Source organism: Spinacia oleracea, chromosome 6 (genome assembly GCF_020520425.1).
Source record: "Spinacia oleracea cultivar Varoflay chromosome 6, BTI_SOV_V1, whole genome shotgun sequence".
NCBI lineage: Eukaryota > Viridiplantae > Streptophyta > Magnoliopsida > Caryophyllales > Amaranthaceae > Spinacia > Spinacia oleracea.
Window position 1 is genome coordinate 132,668,346 of NC_079492.1, and position 20,162 is coordinate 132,688,507.

Genomic DNA, 20,162 nt, shown 5'->3' on the forward strand with positions numbered 1-20,162 from the left:
ATTTCCTCTGACTAACATATCCTTCCTCCATAGGACCTAAAAGTTTTACTCTAAGGTCTCCCCAAAAAACAACATAACATCTCCCAAAACCAAAATAGTAAATCGAACACCTCCCCTGCCTCAATGCTCTTCACAAAACGTACCCATTTGCATGGTATGTAGAATTTAACCAACAAAAACCATGTTTGGTTACCAACGTCAACAAATTCATAAGGAAACTTGACAAATAAATCACAAAGAAACCACAATAACGTCAAGTATTAAAAGATAATATAATGAAATTAAACAGCCTACTCAAAGAGCAACTAAGCCAACATATAAAACCTTAATCTTATCTTTTACCTTTACTATTAGAGCAAGATTAGCGCTGGTATAAGCTAAGACTTCCACATCATCTTTTTATTAATTTTTATTTATTTTCAATTTCTCATATTCTTGTTGAGACCCTTTCAGACTTACTTAATTTTTCCACTTCACCCCTCGTACTCATTCAAGACTCCTCAAACTTAAGAAAATAATAAAATAAAAAAGAAAAAAATAATAATAATTAAGATTGAATTTACGATTTAAGAGTCTTAAGTAGAGTCTTGGAATTCCAAGACTCTTGCTCAGACTTTTTTCATACTCTTCCACTTAAATGGGAGATCTTAGGTTAATACTCAACAAGACTGTTGCTCAGACTATTACTCAGACTAGCGCTAATCTTACTCTTAAAGTCGATATTTTCTAACACCATGGCGGCAACCCGAATAATTCGGAATTAAAGATGCCAAAACCCTTTTAAGGAACAAATATGTCGATCATACCATTCAACATCCATACTAGGGTTCAACATTAATAGAATTGAAAATTTCTTTCCAAGATATTTGGTTGCCAACACGTTAGAGTGGTCCCCTAATAACAATTATACAAAAGAATTATACAAATTTGCCTTATACAAAGGAATTAAAGTTTTTAAATTATCCCACGTATATGGATCCTTGGATCATGTAAGTCCAATAAAAAAATGGGTTGTTATTCTAAATAAAATGTGGAAAAAGTCTAATTAAACAAGTCACGTGGCAGCTCCATGTGAATGCCTTTATATCCTGAATTCATGACCTCACCAACGCCTTATACACGGAGTGTTAGTTACATTGGTGCTATTCCATGTCGGCTCAATTGCTATTGCCACTAAAATTAAGTTCACCAATCTTTTTTATTCATTTATGTTTTGTGATAAACTGATAACTCAAACTAATTTTCACACTATATCCTTAATTAATTTTAATACATATATTTATGCAAACAATTCTCATAATATGTTAAAATTAATATTTAATAGTACCTCTCAATGTTGTCGATCGCTTAAGAAATTATGAAGCATGTTTACAGTTTACACACTTAAATTTTAGAAACTCAAACAAAAGGTCAAAAGGTATTCAAGAGAGTAAATTAACTTGGAATAAAGGGTTTGTAAAAGAAACTCATCCTTATTATCTACAAAATCTAATATCTCTATTATATAAGCCAGCTCCTGAGGTCAATCCAGTAAATTAACTTTTCGTGTCCATCTGCTAAATTACAAAATTACCCTCTACTGTTCAACAGCCAATCTCATTTACAAGGCTACTTTTATTCAGTAACGTCCAAAATATTTTTAGTGGGCCCAAACCACAACTGTGCAGCTTATTTTACTGCCAAAATAACCTAAAATATTCATTGTTACAAAAAAGGAAATGAAATCAATTAGGGGAATATAATACAATTAAATCAGAAAAGGAAACACTTAAAATTAGGGGAATATAATACAAACACATAACCAAAACAACACAATTAATACAAAAAACGAAATTATTACAAATTATTTCAATTGCCAAAACAAAAACTCCACAAAACTCTGTAAAACCTCCATCATCGTTCTTCGTGAAAGCTCCACACAAACCTCCAGCAACGTTCTTCGCGAAGTCGCTCTCACACACACACACGTAAGTACCATTTTTCTCACGATTCCTTGCAAGAAATTTAAAACAGATATTAAACAATTTTGTAAAAATAATAATCCGTGTTCTATGCATAACCATAAAAACAGTAATGAAATTATTAAATAAAATATGAGGTCTTATGGATTTTAATTAATTATTTCGGTTTAATTCACGCTTTTAATTAAATAATAATAATTCGTGAATGTTTTTGCAAACCCATGAAAAACAGAAATTAAACAATTTGTAATTTTTTAATTTACTTGAATGGACGGATTCAAACCTGTTTGTGCATAAAAATACACATAACAATTATATTTTCATGTATATAAGACTAGATATAAATAATCATTCGTGAAATTTCATGCATAAACAAAAGTTTTTTTAAAATATTGTTGCTATGTAAATTCAGTATGTCTAACCAACACACTTGAGATTATTTATTTTGCAGATTTGAAAATACAAGGTATATAATACCCCTGCTTTTATGGACTGAACTTTATTATTACATATTTTAATTCAAGCTTTTAGTACAATAGTCTCTTATATTTTTTTAATCTCTAATGGCAGATTTCAAACTATAAGGTATGCTTATGTGTTTGTGAGTGTGCAATAGATTCTGAAAAGACACTTCTTTGTAAATCTGTTTTATTAGAATTATGAATTGAAAAAGAATTGACTTGAATAGGTTTTTATGCAGATTTTAAGTTGGGTTTGAAATCTGCAACGATATACAATTACGAAACACATACGGTATGTACCCCAACAATCTCCTAAACAAAATATAATAGTAATCGGCATGCTTTAAACCGATCTTAATTAATTATTTCAGATATTAATTTCTGCTCTAATTTCATATTTTATTGATAAAAAAAGTACTTGCCAAAGTTTCATGGTTTTATTTATTAAAAGCATGAATAATGTATATTGGAAAATAAAGCATGAAATCTGATATAGATAATGGTTTTTGCAGATTATAATTTCGTTTTAAGGTTCGATTTTAAGTTGGGTGTTAAGTTCGTCAAGGCACACAATAACCAACAGAATAAGGTAGGACACTCATCAAACTCTCAAACATAAGTAATATGCATGATTTTATTTATTTCAATTAATTATTACAGATTGATGTTCAGGCTTTTAATTAAACATGTTATTTATTTGATTTTTATAGCCAATAATAAACAGTTTATTCCTATACAAATCTGACTGATTAGGATTACAATATAATTTTTGATTTACTAAGAATTATACAAATCAGATTACAAATAAGAATTGACAAGTTATTGTTGAGATCAGTATTACTAAATCAGATTCAATTTTTGTTTAAGAGATTGTTGGCGCACATAAGACATTTGTATTTTATAGAAATTAATATTATTCTCACTCACTAAAATACTGAAATTCCACAGTACTCAGAAAAATGAGGACATTTCCAACAACAAATAACAACAACAATATAAACTGATTCATATATTCAATATAATAGAGATTACTATTATTTTTTGGGAATTGAATTAATAAGAATTCTCAATCACAATAATACTGAAAATTCCACAGTACTAAAAAATGAGGACATTTCCAACAACAAACAACAACAATATAAAACTGATTCAAAACAACAATATAAACAAAGACCAACAGCAATGCTCACAACTTTTTCACAACCTCATAATGTTCCAGTTTAAACAAATCACAACTTTTTCACAACCTCATAATGTTCACGGTTTAAGTAACTGAAAATCACATCATAGAAACAATTAACCATACAGAAAGACACGTGGAAGTTCACTTTTGATTAGAAATTAAATTCTTTTACCATTTTCAGCTACTCCTGCTATAATTCAAAATCACTACAACTATCATTACAAGTAGTACTAACGTGTTCATCAAAACTTGAATCAATAAACCATAATTCAATTGAGCAGAAGCATAATTCAATTTCTCATCAATGCCCAATTCCAAGGGTATTATGAAAGAAACATGTGAAATCAATTAATGAAAAAGGGATGGGAAAGGAAGGCCAACTACAACTACAACTAGGTTGGGTTTCTAGCTAATACCAACATTTAATACCAATCATGGCCAATTCCAGGTAAATGATATTGGTTATCAACTACTTTTCAGTCACATTCTCCCAATTGTACTTTTTAAACTATATTTTTACATATCATATTGTAATTAACTGAGATAACTACAAAATTTGGCCAATCGTACTCTGACACAACATCTCAAAAGAGAGCAAACATACCTACAATTAAACATTAAAAAATCAACCTTTAACATGAGAAATCAAACCAATTAATCAAATTCAATAAAACAACTTTATAACCAAGATCATTTTATCCAATCAAAGTAATCAATAATCATATTAGATTAAAATTTTGTCCAATTTACCTCTGGATGATATTAGAGGCCATAGAACTATCTCGACCAGCGCCTCGACCAGCGCCTCGACCAGCGCTCTCTCTCGCCATGGAGGGACAGCACATGCAAATCAAAAGTGCAAACAACTGAGTTAAGCAATAATTAAGAAAACCAAATACAACTAAAATCAAGCAACAATTAATCCGGGCCCTAAACCCTAAATAATCTATCTATTCCATAAGCCAGCTCCTGAGGTCAATCCAGTAAATTAACCCCTGCCAAAATTCAAGTTTTTGATTTAAAAAACCACACCAACAATGATGCCACACCAATTTACAAAATCCCAACAACATTGATTAATCCACAATTCAAAAAAACAAGCAGAATAAACAAGGATAAAAATTCAATGAAACATCATACAAAAATTAAACAAAAACAATCAGGGACCAGAAAATCAAACGAATCTACAATAAACTCACCAGAAATTTTGATGCGCCGCCCCATCGCCTCGACCAGCGCCCCATCGCCTCGACCAGCGACTCGACGGCTTTCTCTCCAACACGACATGCAAATCAAGATTCCCAAAAAATTAATTAAGCAAAAATTGAGAAAACAAACCATGAAATAAATTAGTTAAGCAAACACTAAATAACCTATCTATTCTACAAATCGATATTGTGCATGAAGTAAAGTTTGATTATCAACCCAAAAACATTAAATAATCAAAACCCTAAAATTCTAAATCAATGTCAAATAAGGCAAATTTAAGACGAAAATAAGGGTAATATACCTGTGAAGGGAGAGATCCTCCTGATATTTCGATTTCATAGTGTTCGCCATTTTTCCCCTCAAAACATAAAAAGAAACCATTTTAGGTGTTGTTGAGTTTTTGAGATAGATCAAAGAAGAACCAAGTTAAAGAGAGAAAGGAATGAAGAAAAGAGAGAAGATTGCTGTATTTCATCGGCGGTGGTGAGAAAAGAGAAGGGGAAAGCTAACTAAAATGAGCGGCGATAAGAGATAAGAGAGAAGAGAGAAGAGAGAAGAGAGAGAGAAGATGAGCGGCGGTGAGAAGGAGATAGAAGTGAAAACAAATCCAAATAGGTTTAAGGAGATAAGAGCAACAAAAATGAAATTGGGCAACACGATTATTCTGTTTTTTTATCTTTGAGAATGAAATGGCCAGGCCCATTCTCCGAAAAAGAAATGAATTAGCCTTATTTGCCTTATTTGCCATGGCCAAACATGAATGAATATATATCTCTTATTATCCCTTAAATATATCGAGATATATATATATATATATATATATATATATATATATATATATATATATATATATATATATATATATAATTAAATTTTTTCCTCTCTGCTTATTAGCTTGACAAGTTATGTTTGATTAGAGACCCGTTATTCATACTTTATTAAAAGGTAAATGAATAGATTTTAATTCCGTGGAAAATAAAAAATAAAAAGCATCAAACTAAAATATTTTATTTAATTTAAATTGAAATTTTTGTTTAAAGAAAAAAGAAAAATCAAAAGGAAACACAATAAAATATTTATAGTAATTTAAATTAAAACATTCGTTCAAGTAGACAAGAAAAACAAAAAGGCATCAACATAACCATAAAAAAACTTTAAAGTAATTGTTTTTTAAAAAAGCACATTATTTAGTAAATAACTTACATTATTCACTCTCCGATATACTTCGTACAACACGTGAATTTTAATACGTGTAGTTTTAGATTTTTTTAATGGACGAGAACGAAGATCAATGTATGCAAGATCAAAGATCCATATGGAGGGATCAAAAGCGACGACAGAGAAAATCGCTCACCCCAGAACAAATAGATCGTCTAAATACCAAACGAAGACTCACTTATGCCTCTGAAAACGAATCAAATGCTATAGCATCCCCTGAGAGTCAACCCCAAAGGCCATGTTCAGAAGGGCCTATGATTGTTAACAACACTCCCAACACTTTGGGAGCTCGAAGGGCTATGGCAGACATCACTAATCGTGCCAATAATGTCACGACAGGATGTGAAAGACGTGAACGTAAGTAATCCGAACATAAAAGATTCATTTAAGTATGTAAAAATTACCACTTACCTAACTAATCAAAAACACGATTTGATAATGCAGTGCAACCTATTGATGAACTTCGTTTACTCGATACTCGGGCAAATCTAGAAAATCGATTTTTTAGCGTCGGTGAAGGTAGGGCAACAAATCTGACAATATCATACCCAACATCAAACTCAAGAGATATGCCCAATCGATTCTTTTGTGTTGGCGAGAGCAGTACAGCCAATGCACGTATACCAGACCCTACTTCAGACGATAGAGACATGCCGCATTTTGTTGAGGCGGAGAATGAAATACGCATTCCGGGCCTATTATTCAATGTCGGTGAATGTCATGCAGTCGACACCAACAACATATCAAACCCTATCTCTGATGATATAAGGGTTTGGACAGTAGGGAGAACTGGTTACAGAAATTGTGCAAGAAATTACCACGAGAGTCATGGGGTTCCTATATTCAGTTTGCCATCCATGAAAACATGTCCACATTGCCAGGCACGCCTTTTCCATTGTGAATCTACTGAACTATGTTGCTTAAGCGGGAAGGTTAACTTACCTGATTTTCCATTGTCCGCTGATATGCTTGATCTATATTCTGATCAATCGGAATATGGGACTCATTTTAGGCAAAATATTCGTAAATACAACCACGTATTTTCATTCACTTCAATGGGAGTTCATTTAGATGACGAACTAGCAAATGCACGTCAAGGCGTGTACACATTTCGTGCACAAGGTTCAATTTACCATCGCATTGGAGGTTTCTTACCTTTGAATGCAGAAGATCGTCCCCGGTTTCTTCAACTCTACATTTACGATACTGAGCATGAAAATGAAAATCGTGCAGCCGAGAACTCATCATTGCGGCTCGAAGTCATCGACAGAATCAAGAATATTTTGAATGCTCACAATCCTTTTGTCCACAATCTTCGTCATCTTGCTCAGCGTAGTGACTTAAATGATTGCAAATTTGTCATCAAAGAGCAACCTACAAATAAACATCAATACTCAATGCCGACAGCTTCCCAAGTAGCAGCAATTAATTGTCGTTGGCGGTGATGACATTTCCAACTTGAAAGATAGGGATATCATGATAGAGTCAGTAACTGGGCAACTGAGTTATATCAAAGACACTGCCGGTTATTATGACCCATTGCAGTATCCTCTACTTTTTCCTTATGGTTCTTACGGCTGGGATTTAAACAGTCGAAGTTCCACTGGTAAAAAGTTGACATGCCGGGAATTCTATGCATACATGTTTCAGGTGCATATTTCTAATAACTCTTTTTAAGCCTTATCCTAAAAATTGTATACTTATACCTTTTCTGACCAAAACAAGTATTTTGTGATATAGATGCGTCAAAATCTTGATTCTCTAATCTTGAGAGGCGGTCGTCTACTCCAACAATTTGTTGTCGATAACTGTGTAAAAATGCAAGCCAATAATTTGAGGTGGATTGCACTCAACCAAGATAAGATACGTGCTGATTTATACAAGGGTTTAGAGGATTCTTTACATGCTGGAGAGCATAACACAGGTCCACATTTAATTAATTAAATTGATTATATTACACTCAATATAGTTCATACATTGTTTCACATGCAATAAGGTTTGTGTGTATAATGTCCATTTGCAGAAAATGTTGGACGACGGACCATACTACCATCTTCATTCGTAGGAAGTCCAAGAGATATGCACCAGAGGTATCAAGATGCCATGGCATTGGTTCATAAGTTCGGCAAGCCCGATTTATTTCTTACAATGACATGCAATCCGTCTTGGCCAGAGATACAATCAGAATTGTTGGCCGGACAAGTACCAAACGATCGTCCAGACCTGTTGACACGGGTTTTTCATGCTAAACTTGAAGAGTTGAAAAAGGATGTTTTAGAAAGGGGCATCCTCGGAACGGTTGTTGCTTATGTATATGTGATTGAATTCCAAAAGAGGGGTCTTCCGCATGTTCATATGTTATTGATTCTTGATCAGAATGACAAGCTAACCACTCCGGATGACTTTGACAAGATTGTGAGAGCAGTAATTCCCGATGAACAAGTGGAACCAAAATTGTATAAGGCAGTTCTTAAACACATGATTCATGGCCCATGTGGTGTTCTCAACCACAAATCCCCATGTATGAAACAAGGAAGTTGTAAGAAAGGATTCCCCAAGGAATTCTCCAATGATACAAAGCAAGGCAATGACTCATATCCTCTTTATCGCCGTCCACAAGATCGTCCAGCAGTACCATTGCGTGAAAATTCACGAGTTCGTGTAGATAATCGGTGGGTAGTCCCATATAATCCATTTTTGCTCCTAAAATATGATTGCCACATAAATATTGAGATATGCAGCAGCATCAAGTGTGTCAAATATCTGTATAAGTACATCCATAAGGGTTTAGATAGAGTCTCTATGGAAGTTCATAACGGAGATGAGATTGCACAATATGTTGATGCACGGTGGATTTGTGCACCCGAAGCTATGTGGAAACTTTACAAATTTCCCATGACTAGAATGTGTCCTTCCGTAGACCGTTTGCAGGTTCATTTGCCAAACATGCATCAAGTGAGGTTTGAAGCGAACCAACCAATCTCAAGCGTGTTAGAGAACCCAAGAAACTCTAAGACGATGCTCACTGAATTTTTCAAGATGAATTCGATTGATCCAAATGCAAGGAGATATCTTTATCGAGAATTTCCAGAGCATTACAGGTGGTTATCGACTTCACGTGAATGGCAAAAGAGAAAAAGTTCACAACGGGTTTTGGGTCGATTGTATGTAGCTTCACCGTTGGAAGGAGAACGGTTTTATATGAGAATGTTACTCAATCATGTGAGGGGGCCTACGTCGTTTGAACATTTAAGAACGGTCAATGGTGTCATACACCCAACATTCAGGGCTGCAGCTGAAGCCCTCGGTCTAATCGAAAATGATGAAAGCATTCGTCAATGTCTTTCAGAGGCATGTTCGGTACGAATGCCAACTGCATTACGTCGATTATTTGCAACCATCTTGATATATTGTCAACCAACAGGATTGCGTTCACTGTGGGATGAGTTTTTCCCTTACATGGTTGAGGATTATCCAACTTCCAACACAACAAACAATTGTGTTTTTCTCACTAACAAACTTTTGCAAGACTTGGATAGGTTATTACGACCGCTAAGAAAAAAGATTTCTGACTACACGGAGTTACCAAGTTTACCTGAGAGTACTGATGACATAGACGAGCTTCCTTCTATCATAGAGGAGTACTTTTCTATTCCGGTTCCAGATGAGGATTTAGCATGTGTTTCCACTCTCAATAGTGACCAACAAATTGCATACGATACAATAATGAATGCTGTCATTTCAAAGGCTGGTTGTTCTTTCTTTGTTGATGGTCCTGGCGGCACCGGAAAAACATTTTTATACAGAGCCCTTCTTGCTACTGTAAAAAGTAGAGGCGAAATAGCTATTCCCACTGCAACATCTGGAATTGCAGCAACGTTGTTGCACCAGGGAAGAACATCACATTCAACTTTTCAGCTTCCACTTAATCCAGATAGCTCATCAACTTGCTCATTCACCAAACGTTCTAAAACTGCAATTCTCCTAAAAAATTCTTCCATTATCGTATGGGATGAGGCCCCAATGACACACAGATATCAATTTGAAGCTGTTGATCGGTCACTCAAGGATTTAATGGGGAACGACTTGCCGTTTGGGGGGAAAATTATTGTGTTCGGTGGTGATTTCAGACAGGTTTTACCGGTGGTTCGAAATGGAACTAGAGCTCAAATGATTGACGCATCTTTTGTCAGGTCCCCTATGTGGAGACACATTCGTATTTTGCATTTGAGAGAAAATATGAGATCAATTGATGATAACGGCTTTGCTAATTTCTTACTCTCTGTTGGGAACGGTAATGAACCTACTGTTTCAGATCAGATGATAAGGTTACCGACTGGCATGATTATACCAACAGTGGCAGATAGTTCGATCGAGGCTTTGATCGACCAGGTCTTTCCAAGTTTAAGTGAGCACGTTGGTGATGGAAATTTTATAGTTGAAAGGGCAATCATCACACCTCTAAACGAAGACGCTGATAGGATAAATAATAAGGTTGTCGAAAAGTTTCTCGGAGAAGGAAAAACGTACTATTCGTTTGACTCTGTTCCTGAAGATAAGAGAAATTTGTATCAACAAGAGTTTTTGAATTCGATTTCTGCGTCGGGATTACCTCCTCATGCTCTCACCCTGAAACCTGGGGTACCTTTAATGCTTTTGAGAAATATTGATCCTAAACATGGTCTTTGCAATGGAACACGGTTGCTTTGCCATTCATTAAAGGAAAATTTCATTGATGCTGAGATATTAACCGGACATTCTAGGGGAAACAGAGTGTTTTTGCCAAGAATTCCCTTGAAAACTGCTGAAGATATAAAATTGCCATTCGAGATGGTCAGAAAGCAATTTCCTGTGAAGTTGAGTTTTGCCTTGACTATCAACAAGTCTCAGGGACAAACTATTCCACATGTTGGCATATACCTCCCTGATCATGTATTTAGCCACGGCCAGCTATATGTGGCATTATCACGAGGAATTTCAGAAAACACGACAAAGATCGTGATAGAAAAGGGAAAGGTCCAAGGCTGTGAAGGCATATTCACTAAAAATATTGTGTACAAAGAAGTTTTGTTGTCTTATGATTAGAGATACGAAACTAGAGTATTATTTTGTATTTCCAGTTTTGTAATAAACGTTATTGTACTCTTGACACTGAGTAGTGTGTTACGTCAGCGTTAGCCGTATTTTTTCCAATGAATTTTATAATATATCGGACGAATTGAGGGATGTGATTTTTATATATCGGAGTAATTAAATTTATTCATGTACATAGCTTTCATATCATGTGATATCCATATTCATACATTGTGAATATCGGTTTATGTAATTCTAATTTTATTCTGAACTAACTTTACAGGATGACAGAGTACCATTATCCAACTTTTGAACATTTATATCCTAGCGGGGTACAACTATATGATGTACGAGCCCGACTAATTCGTAATTATGATATTTTCAACTACAACCACAAAGGAACAACTAAGAAAGCATGGAAAATGCTTTTTGTCGATGTTGAGGTAAATGACCATACACTTCATTCAATTTTTTCATTGAATCTGAACTATATCATAACTTTTACATGTGTTTTCTTTTGTAGGGTGAGGGCATACAGTGCAATATTTACGAGCCCGCAATTGAAAAGTTTATAGGACGGTTTCAAGAGGGATTCATTTATATACTCCTTGCTGTACAAGTGATATTTGCTGAAGGGAAAAACAAAATTGTCCCCAATTGGAAACAGATGATCATTAAAGAAGAAACAAATGTGATACGTGAAGAGGAGGATGACATTTCCATACCTTCATTCCACTATAATTTGGTTCATTTGAACAGATTAAGTTGTCACATCGACTGTACCAGTAGAGTTTATGGTACTTTTGTTGGCCTTTTTTCAATATATAGTTATCATGCATATGTCGTTTATTAATTGAAACATTGATGATCTTCTAGATGCAATGGGATTGGTCCTATACGTTTCACCAATTGAGAATATTGGTGTAGATTCATTCAAGCGAGACGTGGCAATAATGGATACAACGTAAGTCCCCTACATTATTAAAATGTTAATTACTTATCGAATTTGCCTATATTTCGATAAATTTGTCTTAATATTGTTTTACTTTCTACTTGCAGCTGGACTGTTATTAAATTAACACTTTGGAATGCTTTTGCGCACGTTCTTGATGAAAATCTTAATCATGTTGAGATTTGTCCAATCATTGTAGCATGTGGTCTGCATGTCAAGAGCTTCTATGGTACATCATTCAAATTAAATTATATAGTAAAGTCTTTTTAATATGTAGTTCAAAGTATAATATTCATATGTGATAATATTTCTAATTGATAATTACAAACAGGTACATATCTTTCCACGGGATACTACACTAGGATTTATGTTAACCCAGTTAATGAAAAAACAACATCCTTATCTACATGGTATGCACAATTTCGCATAACCTTAATATTGTTTTAATATTAATGTACAACATAACCTTAAGTATTATGCTCACAAGTTTTTTTCACGTACAGGTATACATCGGAAAAACTGGCAAGGATAAGGAGAGATTGGTTTCGTTCATCGACTTTTTCGCTAAAGTCATCGATTGATATTTCTAATACTCCCCGTATCCGATTATCTCAATTTCCAACTGTGAGAAATGTATTGTTTCTAACCTTGAAGTTTGAGTGTTGTCAATATATTAAATACGATATTATGTACTTAATTGTCTAACTTTGTTTTTTTTTTTTGTAGGTACAATACTGTCGAGTTGCCGCATATGCATGTCGTGTTGATGATGTTAATAACGTCATTTATGAAGCATGCAATCGTTGCCTAAAAAAGGTTGCCATTTTTCAAGGACTATTAAAATGTCAATCTTGCAATATCAACAACACTGTAACTATCCCAAGGTAACTATCTAAATCTCTATTATACTTAAACACACATTATATATTGGTAAATATCTATAATAGTATTTTTTTTTAATTTCTTCTTATAGGTTGCTACTTCGACTTACCATATTTGATAAAAGTGGTAATTTGAAAGTCACGATATTACACGATCTTGCACAATACCTTTTAGGTTGTTTAGCTACTGAAGTAAAATCAGTACTTCAACAGGTTTCAATCTAATACTCTAACAACATGATTTTTTAATATAATTAACTCATGTTGTTTTTACATCTCAATATATTTTTTAACGTTCATGCAGCCTAACGGACGTAATCGAGTGATGGAAAAAGTATTTGCATGTTTCGGAAACAGAGCTTTTTCATGGGTGCTACATCCACCAACTTGAGCTTTTAATCCTGAACATTCGTATACGGTTGGTTATGTGTTACATATCGATTGGGCGGAGGAGTGCATGTGGTTAAACAAATATATTGCGAGCAAAAGAAGAAAGTGATACTCGCTATTTTGTATGTTTAATAACTATAAGTTTAGTACTTCAAATTTGGTTTTTCGATGGGATGTGTTAGTTGTATCAAAATAATGTTAAGTTTTTTAAATAGCTTTAATTGGTCATAAGATTCGATCATTCGTCATGTAAAGCTACGAGTATTATATGACCTCAATATCACAAAATATGGACTTTGCGAATGATTTTTAGTGCCAATTTTTTTTAAAATTCCGCACGCAATAAATATTAGGCACAATAAAATTTCTAAAATGCACGCACGCATCGCGTGCATAAAATACTAGTATATATATAAAGGAGGCATATTTGCTGAAATATTAGAGCGCCACCTAGGATTACTAATGGTTTCTGCCAATGAAAAATAAGATTTCTAATTTATTTTTGAATTAAAAAAATCGATTGCCACGTAGATAATAAGTAGGTGCCACGTAGATATTTTAATTAATTAATTACTAATATATACAACTCCATCTAAAATCAAGCACTCTAATAATATAATTAAAAAATAAATCTAAAATAAAATTCATCCAAAATCAAATACTAATCTAAAATAAAATAAATAAAATTCAATTTAAAATCAAACATTAGTCCAATATTAGAGCGTCACATGGGAAATCTAATGGTTTCGGCCAATGAAAAATAAGAGTTCAAACTTAATTTTGAATTAAAAAAGTCGAGTGCCATGTAGATAAATAATTAAGTGCCACGTAGATATTTTTATTAACTAATTATTTATATTACGCATATACAATTTCATCCAAAAACAAACACTGTCATAATTAAAAAAATCTAAAATGAAATTCAATGCAAAATTAAAAGCTAATCTAATATAATATTATATATATATATATATATAGGAGGCATATTTGCTGAATTATTAGAGCGCCACGTAGGATTACTAATGTTTTCGGCCAATGTAAAATAAGATTTCTAATTCATTTTTGAATTAAAAAAATCAATTGACACGTAGATAATTAATTAGGTGCCACATAGATATTTTAATTACTTAATTACTAATATATAGAACTCCATCTAAAATCAAACACTCTAATAATTAAAAAATAAATCTAAAATAAAATTCATCCAAAATCAAACACTAATCTAAAATAAAATAAATAAGATTCAATTTAAAATCAAACATTAATCCAATATTAAAACGCCACATAGGAAATCTAATGGTTTCTGCCAATGAAAAATAAGATTTCAAAATTAATTTTGAATTGAAAAAAAGTAGAGTGCCACGTAGATAAATAATTAAGTGCCACGTTAATATTTTATTAATTAATTTTTAATATTACGCATATACAATTTCATCCAAAAACAAACATTCTCATAGTTATAAAAAAAAAATCTAAAATGAAATTCAATGCAAAATAAAAAAACTAATCTAATCTAATATATAAAATTGGTATATATATAGAATTTTTATTTACACATAACAATTTAATAGAATCCGTGCATCGCACGGGCTAAAATCTAGTATTTGTTAATAGAGGAGTTTTGACTTTATATCATGTATGGTATAACAGGTTGTATGATAATCTTGTTTATTTACCATTCAAATGAACAAAAAAATATGCGAAGTAGTTTTAAATTGCCGAAATAAAGATCAAATGATTTTTTTCTATCTCAAAATTCTCATACCTAAGGACGCTTGCATAAAGGAGTAAACTACATCTTTAATAAATAAAAATTGGGACGGACAATTTTTGACTTTTTTTTTTTGAGGAAAAAGCCGAGCTAATGCATTAATCAAGGGTCAAAGTGTCGGATAGTACATAGGGAGAAATCTCCGTAGAATTGTGATCTTTCCAATACCAAACGATATTAGCTTAGCAAGGTGATAAGCAATAAAATTACCCTCCTTTTTTACATGAGACCAAAATATTGAGCTAAAAGTACAACTCAATGTCAAAATATCTTCTAAAACACCATCAAAATCTGAAAAATAAACTAAGACAAGTTTATTCTATCATTATCCTAATGATTAATTATCTGTTTTTATTATGTTTGTAATCTTGGTGATCTCTATCCCTTGTACTAAACGCTGTCAAAATAAACAAATTCCCTTTAATTTCCCCTCAAAGATCTCTATCTACAATTGTACCAATAGAATGATCACAATACTTCCCAACCCCCAATAACTTAAATTCTCACCTTCTCCCCTTTCTCTTTCTCTCTCTAAAAACTCCACCTTCTCCACAACCATGACATCCTCCTCCCCATACACCCCAATCACCACCTCCTCCACTACACCACCCACCTCAACCCCACTCTCCGCCAACCTCGACTTCATCTCCCGCGCCAAACACCGCCTCTACGGCACCTTCTCCTCCCGCCGTCCATGGAGTCAATTCTTCGATTACCACTCCATCTCCTTCCCCCACAACCTCTCCGACGCCGTCTCCCGTCTCAAAACAAACTTCTCATACTTCCGTATGAACTTCACCATGATCGTTCTCTTAATCCTCTTTGTCTCTCTCCTCTGGCACCCAATCTCTCTCATCGTCTTCCTCGTCATGATGGTGGCGTGGCTATTCCTCTTTTTTCTCCGTGAAGAACCGCTCATTTTATTCGGCCGGTCTATTGATGACCGGATCATTCTTGCAGTTCTCTCGGTTATGACCGTCGGTTTTCTACTATTGACCGGTGCTACCTGGAATATATTGATCGCTTTGGCGGTTGGTGTGGTGGTTGTTTTCATTTACTCGGTGTTTCGCCGGTCTGATGATTTGTTTTTGGATGAAGAGGAGGCTGCTGCCGGCGGTTTGCTTGCCGGTCGGACCGGTATTTAGCGCCATCATCATAAATATAATCAGTCAACTCTTTCTTAATAGAGTCTTGCTTCTGTTAGTTTGACTTTTTTGTTGTCTCATTACTCTTTTATTTATTTATTTTTTGTAAAATTATTTGGTGGTTGGCATTTTGATGTTTTATTATGTATTGGGTAAATTTTATTTTTTTTTTGGCAAAAGTGTTGGGTAATGTTACCTGTGGATTGTTATCGTTAATTTGTTGATATGCCATTACTTTGGAACTTTTAAAAAATTTCCCCATTGCTCATTCTCACGCTAAAACTTGTTTGGAAATTTATATGATGTTTTGATATTATTTGTCACTTTAACATTTTTATGAATTATTTGTTGAGTCAATTCATCATTTCAGATTCATAAAAAGTTACTCCAAAATATGGGAAAATGTGCGGTGGTGGAGAACTAGAGATGTCAATACTAGCAAGAGATCATGAAACTATCTTTACGTTAATCAAATTAAAATACACAAAATTGTCCATATTTTTCATCTTTTTATCGTGTTAGTCAATTGGAATTCATTCATTAAGTAGATTATTTTTAATGGTCATATTGTGCTTCTGATTTCTGAACATTTTGTTAGAACTTTCTGTAAATTTTAAGTTTCTTTTTCCAATTGCCATGATGAAGGGTATAGGACTGAAAAATAGATAACTAATTAAAAAATGTTGTTAGAGCTAATTTATTAACCGTACTTCAATTTTTTCAATAAATGATTGAGAAATAACGTGTGTGCCATGGACAATCTCTTGTTGATTGCTAAAGAGTAAAGAGTTTCATCTAGAAAAGTCAAACCTTTACTTTTCATGGACTGATGGTATTTCTTATTGTTAATAATTTGATCAAGTGTTTATGTAATCCTCATAATTATTAACAAAACTGAAATTATTAAGGGCATGACAAAATCACGAACACAATATTTCCATTTTCATTTATACTTATATGCAGTCATTTAAATTTCCTCTAGTAACAAACTCAGATCATTGCTGTAATGGTAGTAGCAAACTCGGGTCATTGGTGAATTATTAGTGTCCCTACATTACACATAGAGTTGGTTAGGATTTTATAATTGTGAAAACAACAAGAAGAAGATGTTAATGGGACTAGCGGTCATCATGCCGCGATTGATTAGGAATGGCCCCTTCCCCTTGCAATCAATTCACATTCAAAAATTCAATTAATTGAGTATGTAGACCTTCATTTCTGGAAAAGTTGCTGGCAAAGTGGCAATTGGCAATTGGCAATTGGCAATTGGCATATGCTAAGTTGCTAACTAAAGTGGATCAACTATTACAAACAATGAGTAGATCAATCTGCAATTATGCTCCCTAATCAGTGGATCTGTGAATGCAAACGTTACAGTGTACAATATCTTTCATACGGAGTATATCGACAATAAAGAGCAATTTACACTTGTAAACACAAAAAAATAATAGGGAATGGGTGTTTATATGCAAAGGATAACCAACGGCAACTTTTACAAACACAAAAACTAGTCGTTGAGCATCAAAATAAGTACTTTAAACATATGTATTTGGTGAATTAAGTTTTCAAATAGGGGTATTTAGTTAAATAAGTTTTAAAATAGGGGTATTTGGTGAATATGAAATTTGGGCTAACGGAGCACTAACGCAACGTTAAAAGTAAGGGTATCTGGGGTATTTTATGTATTATTGAAAGTCGAGGGGAATTTACGCCAAAACTCTGGGGTGTTTCATGAAAAAAAAACCCATAGAAATTACAAATAGGGAAAGGGGATTATTCGAACTTGTAACTTATCATATACGAATACGACCAATATAGGCCTTCAGTTTATACCAATATACCAATATCTCGTTGGTCCTAATGTGTAAGAGAATTTCATAGAGGAATAGTTAAGAAAGATCAAGATACCCATTCGTGCTATTCTCCTATACGTGAAAACCGAGCAAAAATTGATTGCCAAAAGCCCAAACTATACAAGAGCCATTGGATTTTTTCAAAATGTAGTTTACCAAAATAAGTACAAGGGATTACATTAGGTTGCGTTTGGAAACATACAATTCATTTCAAATTATGGATTTCAAAATTTGGAATTGAATTCTATTTGTGTTTGGGAAACATGAGAATTTGAAATCTAGAATTTCAAACTTTTACGTGTTGTTTGGGAATAAAAGGAATTTAAATTGACCACTATAATTTTAATTGTATAGCGATGCTTGCAAGTAAACTAATTATCTTATTTTAAAAAGAATATTACATCAAAATAATTCAAGAAATTGTATTTTAATATCAAAATAATTAGGAAATTTTGTGAAACACTACCTTAATGTTTGGACGTTTTGTGAATTACTACCTTATAAAAACTTTTTTATATTTTACTACCTTATAAGTTTAATATGTTTTAGTAACACTACCTTGTAACAGAAAACGTTAAATCTCTCCGTTTGTGGGGCCCACCTCAACGACTTTATTTCATTTTTCTTTCCTCTTTTTCAATCTCTGTTCTCTACTTATCTTTCTTAATTTTGTCCTCTAATTTCTCAATCTTTGTTCTCTTTCTCATCTGAATTCAATTCTTTTTTTTTCTTCTTCTTTTCAGTGGCCTCTGCTGAAATAGACAGTATAATGCAGGGTAATATAGTTGTATGATATGAAATTATGAATCTGAGATATATGATGCAAGTGTTGTACGTATTGATCGAAAGAGAAAAGTCAGTTACTACTTTTCAGTTTTCAGCAAAGGACTAGCATACGTATATTTTGCAGGACAATTATAAGAAAACACAACCAGGAAATGGAGGAGTTCTTTGCCGGGTTTGAACATCACCAGCAGAAACAATTCCTTGACAAACAATTGTTCTAGCTTTTAACCTGCTGTATACTGGGTGCATCTCTTCTGCAGCCATGTTCTAAGAAACTTACATTAGTCGAATTTGTTATGGCTAATTACATGCGAATTATATATGAGGCAGCATTTGCTCTTGTTTCAATTTATATTATACTAAAATGAACAGAGAAATGGCATTCCCCCAATCTCCTACAACAAGACATGAAAAACCTTCTTTCATGAAACTAAATCTTGTACTGTAATTGACTTCAATTATGCTAGTATTACAATTTTAAGTAATGATTCAAAAGTAGATAGACAAAATTCATCAAAAATAATACGAAGTACTGTATTTTGGTACTAAAAGGAAGCGAAGAAAGAGCCAGAACAGAGTAGAGACAGATTTGTCTTGAGGAAAAGGTTCTGACTCAAATTTTGACAACATTTTTTAAATTGAATTAATGCAACTAACCTTAAGTAATGCAAACCCAACATGGGTCATACTAAAAGGCTGGAATCATGCTTATTACAGCAAAGTTGGATCTCAGACATGCAAATCAAGTCAATCTTGACATATAATATAACAATGTTGCAATAGAATGCTCCATCCGGTAGTAATACTTGTATTGATAGTGTAATAAGAATTAATTAATAATGTCGCGACTAAAATTCGGACAGACTCGATACAACTATGAAGAAGATACAGAAAAACAATGGGGAATGAGGAAAGAAGAAGAAGAAGAAGAAGAAGAAAGAAGGAGAATTGAATTCGGATGAGAAAGAGAAAAGAGATTGAGAAATTAGAGGACAAAGATTGAGAAAGATAAGTAGAAAACAGAGATTGAGAAGGAGGAAAGAGAAATGGAATAAAATCGTTGAGTTGGGCCCACAAACGGAGAGATTTAACGTTTTCTGTTACAAGGTAGTGTTACTAAAACATATCAAACTTATAAGGTAGGAAAATATAAAAAAGTTTTTATAAGGTAGTAATTCACAAAACGTCCAAATATTAAGGTAGTGTTTCACAAAATTTCCAAATAATTATGAAAACAAATTACAACAGTATACCCAACCCTAATACATACAAATTTAAA

The 20,162-nt window shown here is 33.3% G+C and overlaps 2 protein-coding genes across 2 annotated transcripts; both read left to right on the plus strand.

Annotated features, from left to right (window-relative positions):
• The first annotated feature begins 7,508 nt into the window (after positions 1–7,508).
• Positions 7,509–13,329, plus strand: LOC130463618 (uncharacterized). Its single transcript, XM_056832803.1, has 12 exons — positions 7,509–7,682; positions 7,773–7,956; positions 8,056–11,086; positions 11,389–11,548; positions 11,629–11,902; positions 11,982–12,069; positions 12,165–12,286; positions 12,389–12,467; positions 12,561–12,690; positions 12,784–12,941; positions 13,031–13,151; positions 13,243–13,329. The coding sequence occupies exons 1-12, from the start codon at positions 7,509–7,511 to the stop codon at positions 13,327–13,329; spliced, it is 4,608 nt and encodes a 1,535-aa protein (XP_056688781.1).
• Positions 13,330–15,543: 2,214 nt separating this feature from the next.
• On the plus strand, positions 15,544–16,567 carry LOC110785869 (PRA1 family protein F3-like). Its single transcript, XM_021990384.2, has one exon. The coding sequence runs from the start codon at positions 15,657–15,659 to the stop codon at positions 16,242–16,244; it is 588 nt and encodes a 195-aa protein (XP_021846076.1). The 5' UTR covers positions 15,544–15,656; the 3' UTR covers positions 16,245–16,567.
• Positions 16,568–20,162: the final 3,595 nt, after the last annotated feature.